The sequence below is a fragment of the Cryptotermes secundus genome, unplaced genomic scaffold (assembly GCF_002891405.2).
Source record: "Cryptotermes secundus unplaced genomic scaffold, Csec_1.0 scaffold1712, whole genome shotgun sequence".
Taxonomy (NCBI): domain Eukaryota; kingdom Metazoa; phylum Arthropoda; class Insecta; order Blattodea; family Kalotermitidae; genus Cryptotermes; species Cryptotermes secundus.
Genome location: NW_019721784.1, coordinates 421,794 through 436,439, shown reverse-complemented (window position 1 = coordinate 436,439; position 14,646 = coordinate 421,794). Strand labels below are relative to the sequence as shown.

Here is a 14,646-nt window from a genome sequence, read left to right as displayed (position 1 = left end):
CAAGCTAAGCACTCAACTTGCCATTTGCTTCAGCTGCTTTCTTGCTTGGTTTACTCTTTGACCCTAAAAATGCAAGTAATATGTTCCTCAAACACTAGGTTCTCACAAACTCTTTGGTATTACAACCCAGAAGAATCTATCCTTCATAGTCACCAGTGTGAGAACTTAAAATCCAATACATTTTCTATGTTGAATGTTCTTTACCTCTGTCTACTGCAGCAAATGCTTGAAATTCTGCTTTTGTCATAGCTTTGTTGAAGGCATGTTATTAATGTGACAAATAGCTACCTTTGACCTGACCAAACGTTCATTTTCCTCCTTGATGTGCATCTCTCTGGACCTGAGCATGCGAACTCTTTCTGCAAGTTCCTGCTGTCTGGTCAGTGCATCCTGCAGCTGCTGTTCCTTCTCTGCTAGGTCCTGCTCAAGGGTTATGCACCTCAGTCTCAACCTCTGCTCTTCCTGGACAGGAGGAGAGATGTTTCCACAGAGTACAAGCCAAAATGTATGGTATTCAGAGAAGGAATGAGCCGATTTATTATTTAGTTAATTACTAAACTCAGTGTCATGACCAGCTGTAGGTAACATGTTTAGTTAAGTAATGTTTTACATACACAACTTTCTTCAGCCTCTTTTGCTATCTCTTGGTGTTTTTAAGAACTGTGCAGTAATTTAGTTTGGGGTAGAATATTTATAAATGAGCAAGCTATATATTTTTCCTCTTTATATGCCCTTATTACATCTATGGATGAAACAGTGCTTTTAGAATGAATACTGTTTTGCTTCTATGTTCATAAACATCTTTCCCCTAAGGATGTCATTGAACTCTGAAGAACTTTCAGTGTAGCTTGTTGAAGCTTTAAAAACTGTCAACTGTTTTTTGCTTATTCTTTTCCAGTTTTGTTTCAAATGTAAAAAGATACAAATCCAGGTTTTGTGGAAAAATGACAGGCCCAGCAGGTAAAGTCCCAGTAGAGAGGCACAGCATTAAATGGGTTAATTAATCATATGGGCAGGCTACAGGGGATTGTCGGTCCAGTCTTGGTCTAAATAAATTCATAACATTCAATTTACTAGGCAGTGTGTGTAATGCAAGATTTGATATCTGCCTAGCAAACTACACAGTGTCACATCCCGGAAGACAATAAATACTCTTCAGAGCCTGCATCATGCTGTCTGCAGGAACTGAATCAAGTGAAATATGTTTGCAGTTTCTTTTGTATGTTTGTATCTCTGGCTTCAGAAGTGTAAGGCACACAGCAGTCCTCAAGGGATATATGTTTTCCCTGTTCATGTTATCTGCCCACCCATAACCATTGTTTAATACATATTTTGACTTAATCTGATCTAATTCAGTGATGTTAATTTAAGTCACATGAATTACTGTTGCATGAGCACTGAATTATGAAGTTACATAATGATGACTGTTAAGATTAATGAAGAAAATGCAGTCTTACATGTCGTGTGTGATTCTTTTTTTCCTCACGAAGCTGGGTCTCCATTTCTTCAAATAATCTGTGAACCTAGAAAAACAGAACAATTTCAATTGCTGATGCATTGTGATATTAATATGTCATATATCAACATTTTTGCCAACTTCCCTAAAGAAGACTTATGCAAATTCGCTTAGTGGGAGGTGGAATCCAACTGGGTCCACTCAGCACAGCAGCCACTGATTGGCCTGCCCCGGGTGATTATGATGATGGAGAATTTGGTGAAATGAAGAGTGGCAGGGGAAACCGAAGTACTCAGAGGAATCCTGCCCCAGCACCACTTTGTCCACCACAAATCCCAGTTGACCAGACCTGGGATCGAACCCGGGCCGCCGCAGTGGGAAGCCAGCAATTAACCGCTTGAGCTATGGCACGGCCTAAGACATGCAATCTCCACCCTGTCTGTCTGTGTATCCCTCCCGCATATCATCTTTTAAATGCCTACACCAATCTATATGAAACTTGGCATGTGTATCATGGCAACTGAATCCATCTCAACGGTGTACTTCATAAGTCCCTCCCAGCAGTCTGTGTGTCTGTATGTGTATTCCTCCTGTCATTGCATGGCAACGGCTCTATTAAAGGTATCCCTCCTTTAGGTGATAGGCAACATCTCATCAAACATATTCCCAATGTAGGGAATACACACAGCAACAGAAGAATTGTTGTATGAGCCATTTTCTATGCAGTCAGTGTCTTATCAAAGGAGAGTATGTAGGTCTGTCTGTGTATCCCCCTATCGTTGCTATGTAACAACTCTGTAGATATTCTCCCAGTAATGAAGAATTGTTGGAGGAATCATTTTCTATGCGGTCTGTGTTGTATCAAAGGAAAGTAGTTGATTAGCATTCCCCAGAATTTATTGTTTAGTTTACAACCTCTGTATTGCCAGCAACATTAAACACAGAATTACTGAATATTTACAGTTTTAATACAAATTTGAGTTAAAATGAAACTCCTTATGTCCACAAGAAAAAATGAAGTTGTTTGTTCTTTACAAGTGCAAAATATTCATCACACTACTTTCATTATTCCTGTTGGTTCACTTTTCCTCCTGTCCCTATTACCATATCACTTCTTTCCACTTTACTCTTGAACACCGAAATTGGAGGCAACAGTTTCCTCCAGAACACTGGTAACAATTTAGACTATACAGTTTCACACCCCAGAAGACAACAAGTCTCATTGTAAATGCCATGGGAACCTCGAATCTTGCATAAGTTATATAGTTTTATTATTTGAAGAGACATCCAGATTACTCTGTCTGAATAGTCAAGATCCCATGTAAATCCAAATACAAAGTGACATTCTGTATTTTCAAAGAGAAAATCAGGAAAAAATGGCCTTTGATAAAATTTAATGTCATTTAGTTCTGAAGATTATTCCTCATACTCATCTTCCTATTCATTCAAAAGGACCAAAAAATAAGGTGACCCCTCTTTTCTAAGCAGTATTTGGGGGAAGGGGGAACTCCACCTTATGATCAGACATATACATCATTTGCCTACTTCTGCTTGATGTTCATCATCCCTTAATTTCAGAGCTTCCTCCAAGTTCCTCTGTTCCTCCTGGCATCTTTTTAGGTCCATCACCAGTTGCTGAAGGAAGATCTCCAAATTATTCTGGATGTGGGGATTTGTTTCCCTCTCCACATGCTGACACAGATGTCTTAGCACCTCCACACTTAAAAAGAAGAAAGAAAAAAAACATTTTTATGTAACATAACACATTCACAGTTAATGACACCTTATATGCTTAACTCTTAAATAAAGAGGATTTTACACGATAACAGCTTCAGTGAGAGTCTAAAGTACACTGAATTAGTGACATAAAATTCGTCTGAACTATTTATTAATAGCTTTTTCTGCTTCCCCGTTTTATTTACTTTATACTTAATGAAGATACCATATTGCAGGATAGTACAGTTGGTATAGCAACTGGCTATGGGCTGGACGGCTGAGGGGTTGGAGTTCAAATACCGCAAAGGAAAGATTTTTCTCCTTTCTATGTTGTTCACACCAGTTCTGGGGCTCATACGGCCGCCTATTCAGTGGGTACCGTGGGCTCTTCCCCAAGTGGTAAAGCAGCCAGGTGTGAAGCTGACCACTCACTTCCATTTAGTGCTGATATCAAGAATGCATGGATCTATACATTCATTCCCCCATATTTCTTCATAGGGTAGTGCTTAATTATTTAAGCACAGGGACAACTTTACCTTACCTTTTTTTCCCCCCTTGGCACTACAGCCCCAGTGGGCCTAGGCCTACCTCCATGAACCTCCGTTCACTTCGGTTTTTCTAGATCTTTGACATACGGTAGGACTCCTTAGGCGGGTGATCAGCTCGTCGCAAGGCCTCTACCTGTACACAAACACAAAAAAACGCACACAAACATCCATGCCATGAGTGGGATTCGAACCCACGATCCCGGCTTCTGAGCAAGTGAAGACAGCGCATGCCTTAGACCGCTCAGCTACTGTGACCGGCACCTTACCTTTTACCTTAATTATGATGCCAGTGCTTCAGACAATATAACATCAGACAGCTGGATAACAGTATATAGTGAATTAGAGAGGATATGGAAGGAACAATTATAGGCTAATTGCACATAATATCATGGTAATTTCCAGGACAGACTAGTAAAAACCAGGAAAAGCCTGAGCCCCTGCCCGAATCAAGACCCAAACTGGCCATCTCCCAAATACAGGATGGAACTCTTACCAGTCGAAACAACTTGCTTGTTTTCTAGCAAGGAGTATCTGGTACACATGTAGACACACAAACTGATGGGACGGATTTATGATGTACATGTTAAGATGGACTCAGGTGTCATTACATACATACAAAGCTCAATGAAGATTGGTTCAGTCATTCAGAAGTTGATGGGATATGCAGACAGCATGGAGATGGCATAAGCCCAATTTTATTTAATCAAAATAAGGGAAGGAGGCAAAAAAAGAGAGAGCCGTTATGTATTTGATAGGATATGTATGGATCCAGAGTAAATCTGGACATGGAAGTGAAGGGGAAAATCCCTGTTGGTGCCAGGAATTAAAGTCTAGTTTTCCAACCTGTAGCCAATCAGTACTGTGGTGACTGAGTGCCAGGAAACCTTTGCAGAGGAATAGCCACTGTTTAGATCTGTTATCTAGTATCTACTAATTAAAGCAGATATGGAAGACTTTATATATGTGTTGTAATTACAGTAATCTTGAAAGTGTTATAGTTATTTGTAGTTATGACTAGTGACTATCCAATGAATCGACTCACCGATTCAAACCTGCGTCTTAGTCACTAATACACGTGATAATATATTATGACTTTCCTCAGAGTTCTTTTATATGCAATTATTAAGTCAGCAAAGCAAATTACATTTTATTTAAAACCAGAGAGTAGTGCGCAAGTAAGCACATTCACTTCTACCTGTGTAGCACGGTGATGGACTCCAGTTCTCTCAGAAGATACTCAATAGGTTCATCATGTTCCTGGATCTCCTTTTGAGGTGATTCCATGATACTGCCTTCCTCCCAGTAATCAGTTGGATGTGAAGCTATGAATTCACCTGCAATGAAAATTATTTGAACCTTTTCATTATGAAAGGTTCGCAGTATCCAACTTTCAGTTTAACACATGACGCTGACAACAATAATGACAACGATGCCAACAAAAACAACAAAAATAATGACAGGAGTGATTATGATGATGACATCATCACCATCGAAGAATGTTGTTCAGTTTAGAATACAAACATTCAATAAATAGATTGTTTGCAATTTTACATACTTTATTATTGTAGAAGATTACTGTCCTGTGGGGTCTGACACTAGGTAGTCCAGTAAGACGTTACTAATCTTTCAGAGGAATCTGCTGACTCCATTTTCAGGGCAGAAGAATTCTACCATACTATACAGCATCACACCCCAGAAATCAGTAATCTTTATAGCCACTGCTGTGAAAAGTTCCCCCAGTGAATTCATTGTAGTTCCCATTTTTGTTCTACACGCTTCCTCTAGAGCAGAATCAGCTGAAGTATATCCCAATACAAGATATTTTTTACTTGAACAATCTGCCATACTGACGAGGAGTGGCGTCCTTTCAGTACCACATTCAGTGGAAACAAAGATGAAAATGGTAGACCTGATGTCTGGTCAGTAAGAAAATATGTCGAATCTAATCTACCCACTCATTTCCAGCACAAAATGATTGGTTGATTGGTATAAAAGTGAGTCTGATCATGCTTTATGCAGGAATTGTTTACCAGTAAACCTCAGCTCTTTAATAATTACGTTACAAGCAAACAGCAGACATTTCTCAGATAGACTGGAGTATGCTGCAGTCTCTCATCTCTTCATGTAGTGCTCCAAAATGAGGCCCATATGATCCCAATATGGGAGAACAATTTTATAGCTGATGCTTGGGTGTAGAATAGCATTGGTGGAGATGAATTGCTGTTCTATAGGCCTACTTCTGTGCTTTGCTTTCTAGTATGCAGTAGTGCACCTCGGACAGATCATTATCCACTGTATGTTCCACGAAGTCTTCTCCTTCCTGCTCATACTGCTTGAAAGGCACAAAGCATGCATCAAGTTGCAAGGTACATCAGTTCTGGTGTTAAACACCAAGGAATCCATCAAGTACACGTCTGTCTGTAGTGAACAATGTTATATGTAGAATAGACATTGACATTCCTTGCTGGATGTATCATTTAATTCATAATGCAATGGTCTTGCTATTCATTTTCAGGACACATAGAATCTTCAACATTTTTAATTCTGTTCTCCAATTTATCCAGTCACTCGTAGAGATGTTGTTTACTCAGTCACAGTTCACTATAATGAACTGACATTATACCATGAATTTCTATCAGTTTAGTCCCTTCTGTTCTAAGAAGGAACTATTTACAAATCACACCATAATCTGTATGCATGAACTTGTTTTAGTGCAAGGGTACTTCCATTTTACACATCATCTGTTTGTGGATAACATCAACGGTCAGAACAGTGCATGAACTCAGTGTTACCAGTGGATTTTACTTAAGTAAAGTAGCCCAAATTTTAATTTGTTTTCCATTTGCTATACTTTATGAAGTTCCTGCTGTACTTATTTGAATCATCCTCTCACATTACAACAGTTATAATCATTGAAACTGAATGTTAGCATGGTGAACCATAGGTCCTGAGGCCAAAATGTCATGTTGTCTTAGAAGTAATGCCACTAACCACTAAAAACATCATGTACGCTAATGTCAATACTTGTTAGGCTAATTAACTTAAAAAATATGGGAAAAGGGACATGTTGGGAGGAGGGGGGTCATGGCCATGGACACTGTCAGGATTCTGTGAGGGAAGGGGGCAGAAAATTTGCTTACAAACATTTTAGCATATAGATCCGTTGCTAAACGGTGATTTTGTAAACAACAATCATTTCTGGGCAATGACTAAGTAAACACGTTCCTGTTGCTAGGCAGCAGATTCTTAATAATGTAAAAGTTGGACTACAACAATGGAAAGAGGGTATTTCATCATGGTCCATGCTGACATGTTACAAAGCAAGGGACAAAGTTAGTCAAGACTGAGTTATGTATGGGAGGCTGTAAAGAGAGGACATGAGCCAGAGCCAGAAGAATCTCCATTATTAAAACCTGTTACCAGGAAACGTCTAGTGAAGGCATTGCGGGCTGGAGAAGACTTAATGTGTAGTGATTTGTGAAGTGTATATATCAGCGATATTGTTATAATTATTTGTGATTACAACCTGTAAGTGGTCAATAAATCTATTCACCAATCCAAATCCCATATATCGTCACCCAACACGTGACAATATATTTAAGAATATGTAATTAAGAATATTTTTATGGATCGCCCTGATGCTGCAGGTATGCATACTGAAACACAGAAGGTATTACAAAATTTATTATTAATATAATCTTAAAATTTGGTATTAATATTTGTTATGGTTCTTTTTTCAGTTTTAATCTATTTACAGAAATTTAGGTGTGGACAAATATTTGGTTTCAAACCTGCTGGCATCCAGGGTCATGATGCGGTTCAGGGTAATAACTGATGACTCTTTTGAAGAGACATCCTAGAAGACATTTTAAGGCTGAGTTGCATACAGTTGTAATCAATAATGTGATTTATTATTATGTTGTAACTGACAGTATATGATGAATGATAATAAATAACCTAGAAGGCAATAATATTCATACTCACTGCTGTGAAAGTCTCCAGTCTCACACAATGTTTACATATTTTAAATGCAGGCTCAAAATTCTGCCCTATAGCATTGGAGAACAGGATTATATCTGAAACTGATATGTTGGCTCTTCTGTTTTAAAGTATTTTATTATACTCACCAAAGCCAGAGAGGAATTGCTCAATTGTGAGGTAACCATTTCTGTTCACATCCAAGGAGTCAAACACTGCTTCAAGTTGCTCTGGTGTGAGCGGAATCTCACTGCGCATTCTCTGTCAACATATAAATATCAAAATTATTACGATCAGATCATTGGCAAAACAAGCTCTCCTTAGAAGGTTCTGCCAAATAACCGCCGGTTTTACATTACTTTGGATTTCACAAGAACTTTTTACAGAGCAAGGCCCTCAGCCTTATGTCCAACACCCAACCTGGAGGACCAGGTCTCAGTATTTATGTCCCCCCGTGACAGGGTGGCCCAATTATGTACCTCCAGGCACCGGGTTCCCTTTTCGTCGCCTTCTATGACTTGCAGGGCTACAATGGAATTATTCTAAACCGCCTCCACTTGGGAAGGTCAGAAGATAGATGATGAGAAAGTGGCATAATTCCAAAAAAGTGTAAAAATATATTTTAATATATATTTTAATGCTTAATATAAACAAAACTGTCAGATGCCTCGTATACATTGGGTACCGCAGGCTCTTTCCCCGGGGATAAAGCGGCCGGGACGTGAACCAGACTACTCACCTCCAACTAGAGCTATTCACAAATACGCCTTCATATCGCAGTCCTTAATTACGTAGTTACGCACAGGGGTAATTTTGCCTTCTTACTTTACTGCTTTTGTGCTTTCACAGTAGTTCATAGTTGATGTGTATTCTGCTCATGAATACGAGTCTAAAGAGTTAATGGTATGCCAATCTGCCCCGTAATATTATCCTTACATAATTAACTCTGTCGCCGGTCACGGTAGCCGAGCGGTCTAAGGCATGCACTGTCTTCACTCGCTCGGATGCCAGGATCGTGGGTTCGAATCCCACTCAGGGCCTGGATGTTTGTATGCGTTTTTCTGTGTTTGTGTACAGGTAGCTCACCCGCCCAAAGAGTCTTACCGAACGTGTAAGATCTAGAAAAACCGAAGTGAACGGAGAAGTTCATGGAGGTAGGCCTAGGCCCACTGGGGCTGTAGTGATAAGGAAAAAAAATTCCTCTGTCACACATCACTTGAAGTCTTGCCGACAATAAATAGCTTTAAATACGAAAACAAGCATTTGAAACAGGTTCGTTTTATCATTTAAATAACATTAATTTGACATATACTGTAATTGTCCTTCATTGAATAAAATATCAAGTTATCCCTGTGCGTAATGAATTAAGTACCACACCATGAAGACGTACGGGGAAGCTGAAGATCCATCATTCCATTACCTTAAAGTCGTGGGAAGGTTTGCGTGCTCAGACCACCTGGAGATCTATGCTAATGGGGACTTATCCTAACACCTCGAAGGAAATGGGCCAGCCGAATGGCAGTTTCCGGTCCATCTTACTGGGGCTTGGGCGTAAAGCTCACGTCGGAACTCATACATGTTAAGGAACCTCATAGTGGATGCCGGATGGATAATCTGGGGAGAAGAATGAAGAAGTGTATTGGAAGTGAAGTGATGGAGACGAAAGGCGAATAAAAGAGACGAATAGGCATCTGTCATAAAATGGCCACGGTTCTCAGAGAACAGCAGAGACGAGGATCATCGTCTTAAATGAACACAGCAGTTTGTTGTCTCACCCACTGCCAAGCATGTTAAGAGCATGTGACAAAATTCAACAAAACTGTAGAATACGATTGTTGCAATTATATTCAGAAACATGTGTCACTGTTGCACGCAGAAGATTAATGCTCCGTTACATCTACAGCATTATTTATATAAACATACAAACTGTAAACAGGCCCATGCTGGGTAATTATTGTAATTATGTAGAGTGCTGTATGTCTGAGGTAAGAATATTTAATATCTCGGGGCCACTTATGCATCAATGCCCTGGCACAGAAACATTACTTCAGGAACCACGGAGATCCACTCGCGAGTACACAGACATCGATAAATGTTTAGCCTACTTCCCCTTTAGTCTTTGTTGCAAAACGACATCCTAGGGAAGGTCAACAGCGTCAACAGGTAGAAAACCGTGGAAGACTGTACTGAACGACAGATAATTCTCATCCACTACAAGAAGGGGGAGGGAAGGGTTGTCTTTAGTTAGTGATGTAGACGGTTACGTCATCATCAGAAATTAATTCGATTCTATTTTCAGCATACTTCCGGTGATAATACGCCGCTGGGTTGGGTCGGGTAAATTGCTGCTGGCCCTCAGCAGGAAAGTCATTCTTTTTTCCGGATTCCGCGGGACTCACGGTCATATAGTTTGTGTCACGACTCTCTACACCACTGGGAAATTCAAACATACTAATATAGGATTTTTATTCCGCAAGGTTATCCACACAAAGTATGACGTATTCTGGTTCGCAGCATAGATGAGCTTCATTAAGGACTAAGATGCGCGAATTTCACCAAACTGACTCTTAGCTGCAATCTGCAAGCTTGCAGTTTGCAATTTCTAACATTCGCTGCAAATTTCATTTTGGTGTTAACAAAACTACGAGAGTTATCAAGGAAATGATTCTATCTATCTATCTATCCAACCATCCATCCTTGTATCTTTCGAGCCCGAATGTTTAATCTACGCGATTGGGGCCATGTAGATTAGCAAACAAATACCAAGTTTTTTTTTTCTTTCTGCAAGGTAGAAGACCTTCCTACGCTGAATACAGAAGCTGTGGGTTCCTCCGAAACGTTGGTGCCTGTTACAAAACTATATGGAATCACATCTCTGAAGACAGCATTCTAATATTACCCACCTACCTAACTACGTGCCCATCCATGATCGGCTGTTGATCCTTCCAAATGTTAGCAGATTATTCGGTTTATTAAACCGAATGAAAGTTGTGAATATTCCCCACCTGGTTGCATATCCACAGACGAAAGGGGAATATTTGATGGTATGAAATACACTAAAATATTTTCTTAGGAGCGAGGGACTTCCCAGGTGCAGGAACGCCTTATTGCTGTTGCTCAGGTGTGACGACGTTACAAGGTCGACAAGTGCAAGTTATCTACTTACACTGATAAACTCTAACGGCACAGTCTGTCGGTCAGCTCAGTAACAGTCAACCTGTGTCTTGAAGCCTGCTGAAGTAGGCGAATTGACTGATCTCTTTCAAGTGTCTACAGATGGGTATTGTCACATGTGTGAGTGACTCTCGACTGGCTTTTGGATTGGATATTGGATTTATTGACCACTTACGGATCGTAACTACAAGTGACTATAATAGTCTCGCGGGATTACACACGCCAGATATCACTGGAACTACTGCACAAATAAAGTCTTCTCTTCATAGCCTGACTTTCTACTGAGCACTGAACTTCTTGCTTCAAACCGTCCCGATTATAATATCTCGGAACGGACGGCACAGAAAACATCGCTCCTCTGTTGCTGTAAAATTGTTGCTTATTAAGAATCTGTTGCCTAGCAACGGACATTATTCCGCTGTTTGTTTCACGGCTGTTGCCCAGAAATTGCTTTTGTTTCAGAGCCGTTCTCTAGCAATGGCCGTTTCTCTGGCTCCGCAGTTTTTGCTTTGAGCAAATATGCCACATTATTAAAATATTTCAAAACAAATGGTTCAGTATAACGGTCTTCTGGAATGCGGCGTGTAGTTTGGAACATGGGTGCCAAGGTTTAAGAAAAAATTACTTCCTCCATCTTCAGGTTACCTCTACTACTCTGAAGATGGAGACAGCAGATCCTCCCGAAACGTCACCCATATATCAAATTACACTGCGTCCCATGCCGGAATACCGTAATGTTGATGCTCACCGCTACGAGAACATCAAATCTCACCAGTGCCTCAGAATATGAGCCGGGATAGCTCGGTCAGGATGCCGACTGGCTACGGGGGCCCTGGGGCCCATACATCTTTATATCGAATGAATACTGGTGCCTTCATCCCTGGCTTCAGCATGGGCGGAGCATGAAGCTGAGAACTCACATCCATCTAGTGCTGAGGTCAAGAACTGTGGAACTATACCTCCACTCCCCGTACGTCTTCATGGTGTAGTGCTTAATTGATTAAGACTAGGAAAATTTGCCCTTTTAATGAATACTGAGCGCCGTGTAGTCCGCTGAAAGCCAACCGACATATCGGAGAACAATTTCGCCCCCTTCTTCAGGTTCGAATAAGCCGAGCGCCTGCTTTCACGCTGGTATCTTGTTGGGCTTATTAGAACCTGAATGTGGAGATGTTTTCCTTCTAAACTTCGGTTGACTTTCAGTGGACTACACGGCGTTGTATCGCAGAAGATAGTAATCTTCATAACCACCCCTGTGAGAACCTCAAATCCTAGATTTGCCTTTTAACCTACTGTCCTTATATTGAAAAAATAAAAGTAGGCCTATGAGATCACTATTCTGCCTATATGTCTGTGCATCCCCTCTTAGCGATTTTTGTATGTCTGAACCAAACTTTATAAAACTTGGGATGTATATAATGGCACCTGAGACTATTTCAACGGAGTCTTTAAAAACTCCCTTCCATCGGTTTGTGTGTCTGTATGTGTATTCCCTATCGTTGCCAGGCAACAAATACGCACGCAGCGATAGAAGAACTGTTGGACGCGACGCTTTCTGTGCGGTCCGTGTCGTATCAAAGGAAAGTAGGCGAATAATTCTTACCAGAACTTCTTGTTTACTATTGTAATTATTAACCTCAAAGTCATTCTCGTTGCTTTTGTTGTCGTAATCCGGTCTAGAAAAGCGAGACTAACGGCCGTGGGGAACCACTGTGCTGACCACGTGACACCCTCTATCCGCTAAAGTTGACACTAACTTCGCCGACAAGCGGCGGTCGCTTGGAGTTCGCTTGTGGACTACAGGCCACGGAGTTTGTTTTCTTTCGTCGTAGGCATTAAAGTCACAATCACCATCGCCACCAATTAGGGTGATACAGCGGTCATGCTCTGCAGTCAGTTGCATTCAGGAAGTGCCTGGATAGAATCTTGGCCAGCAAACCGACTATCCTTAGTGAGGACTTTAGTTGTTTTCTTCAGTTCCTCCAGGAAAATGACGGGAATTACCTTGAAGAGCCCATGACCTCTTCCTCCGAAATACTTTACAATTCTTTACTCACTAATCATCCTACCATTCGACACTATGTAGTTCGAGATATTGGCAGCGTCTTAGACTACAAGAAATCATCATTGTTATCACCACATGAAAACATCGTCCCATTTGCAGCTACACTGTAAGCCCGCGAGAGTCCCGTAACGTAACTATATCCAAGTGCTCCATAGACCGGCCATCAGGGGAGCAAGTGGCCACAGAAGTGAAACGGTAACATTAACACACCGCCGTAAATACATATGAATCGTGAGTCATGCATCTGTCATCTGAATGACAGAAGTACATAGATACTTCCCAGTCAATTTAATTGCAGAAAAATTGGAACAAACATATTTAATCAAATGTTGTTTTACGCTCTAATTTATTCTCCTATTTTTCCCCCCCTTGGCACTACAGCCCCAGTGTGCCTAGGCCTACCTCCATGAACTTCTCCGTTCAGTTCGGTTTTTCTCGATCTTACACATTCGGTAGGACTCCTTGGGAGGACGATCAGCTCGTCGCAAGGCCCCTACCTGTATACAAACACAGGAAAACCCACACACACAAACTAAACATCCATGCCCTGAGTGGGATTCGAACCCACGATCCCGGTTTCCAAGCGAGCGAAGACAGTAGATGCCTTAGACCGCTGGGCTACCGTGGCCGGCCCTATATTTAGACACTTCCAATTTCGTTCTTCTGTATGAAGACATGCGGATCTCAAGATCTTCACGAAGAAGATGAAGTTGCGTTTAAACGCGAATTTATAAATGAAGAGAAGAACGGATTCGTGAATGCTTGCGGGCATTGAGTTCAGAATGTTGATCTACTCGTGTCCTTATAGCGCTGGCTGAGATTCTGATAACACTGTGCGACAACAAAGAATATCACTCACGGGTTGTAAGTAGTACCAATTTTGACGATAAGTGGATGCCAACAAGTCTCTGTGTCGTCATGTTGTTTATTAAGAAAAACTTCCTGGAACCCATAATTTGTATTTATATCAGTGTTGGGTTTTATGATCAGATTTTGAGTTCCCGAAGTGAAGCTTCTACCCATACGGAAATATAAAGACTAACACAAACAACTCACATTCTCTCTCCTGTTCTGTAAGCGTATGAAACTTCTTATCACACCTTAGGGGAAGGATATTGGTGGGGAATTTTGACAACAGGGTGCTGATGAAAATACTTCGACGCAAGAGGAAGAAAGTGACAGGACATTGGAGAAGGTTACACAATGAGGAGCTTAATAATTTATACCCTTCGTCGAATATTAATTAGTGTGATCAGAGCAAGAAGGGTAACATGGGTGGAGATTCCAGCTCGCATGTGCGGGAGACGAGAACCCAAAGAAGTACAAGAGGCTTAACCTTGGAGGGGGGCAGGTCTATGACTGATCAGCTGACTAATAGTGGTGTCGGAGTGGTTAAATAAGTTAAAGTATAACCTGCTGTACAAGTCTTCATTAATAGAAACCCTCTGTATGTAATATATTGTCACGTGTATGAGTGAGTATAGACGGGGTTCGGATTGTTTATTCGATTTATTGACCACTTATGCATTCACGATTCGTGAATACAGTTTACAGATCATTGACACACAGACCACTGTCCTCAGTCTATTGATATCCCCACTAGCCGTTTCCCGGCAACGGATTCTAACACAGGAACTATAACAGTCTCACTGAATTACGCACTCCAGATATCACATACAAAGTCCTTCTCTTCACAGCCTGACTATCAA

General features: G+C 40.9%; 1 protein-coding gene across 5 annotated transcripts in view; it reads right to left on the bottom strand.

Moving 5' to 3' along the window:
- Positions 1–14,646, bottom strand: part of LOC111875809 (EF-hand calcium-binding domain-containing protein 4A) — a 34,707-nt gene that overhangs the window by 6,689 nt on the left and 13,372 nt on the right. For all 5 annotated transcript variants that reach the window (XM_023872349.2, XM_023872351.2, XM_023872352.2 and 2 more), the window contains 5 exons: positions 7,848–7,959; positions 4,916–5,054; positions 3,002–3,176; positions 1,458–1,523; positions 289–462 (listed from right to left, as the gene is read on the bottom strand). In XM_023872349.2, coding sequence (XP_023728117.1) covers positions 289–462; positions 1,458–1,523; positions 3,002–3,176; positions 4,916–5,054; positions 7,848–7,959 — 666 coding nt within the window. The remainder of the gene's footprint in view (positions 1–288; positions 463–1,457; positions 1,524–3,001; positions 3,177–4,915; positions 5,055–7,847; positions 7,960–14,646) is intronic.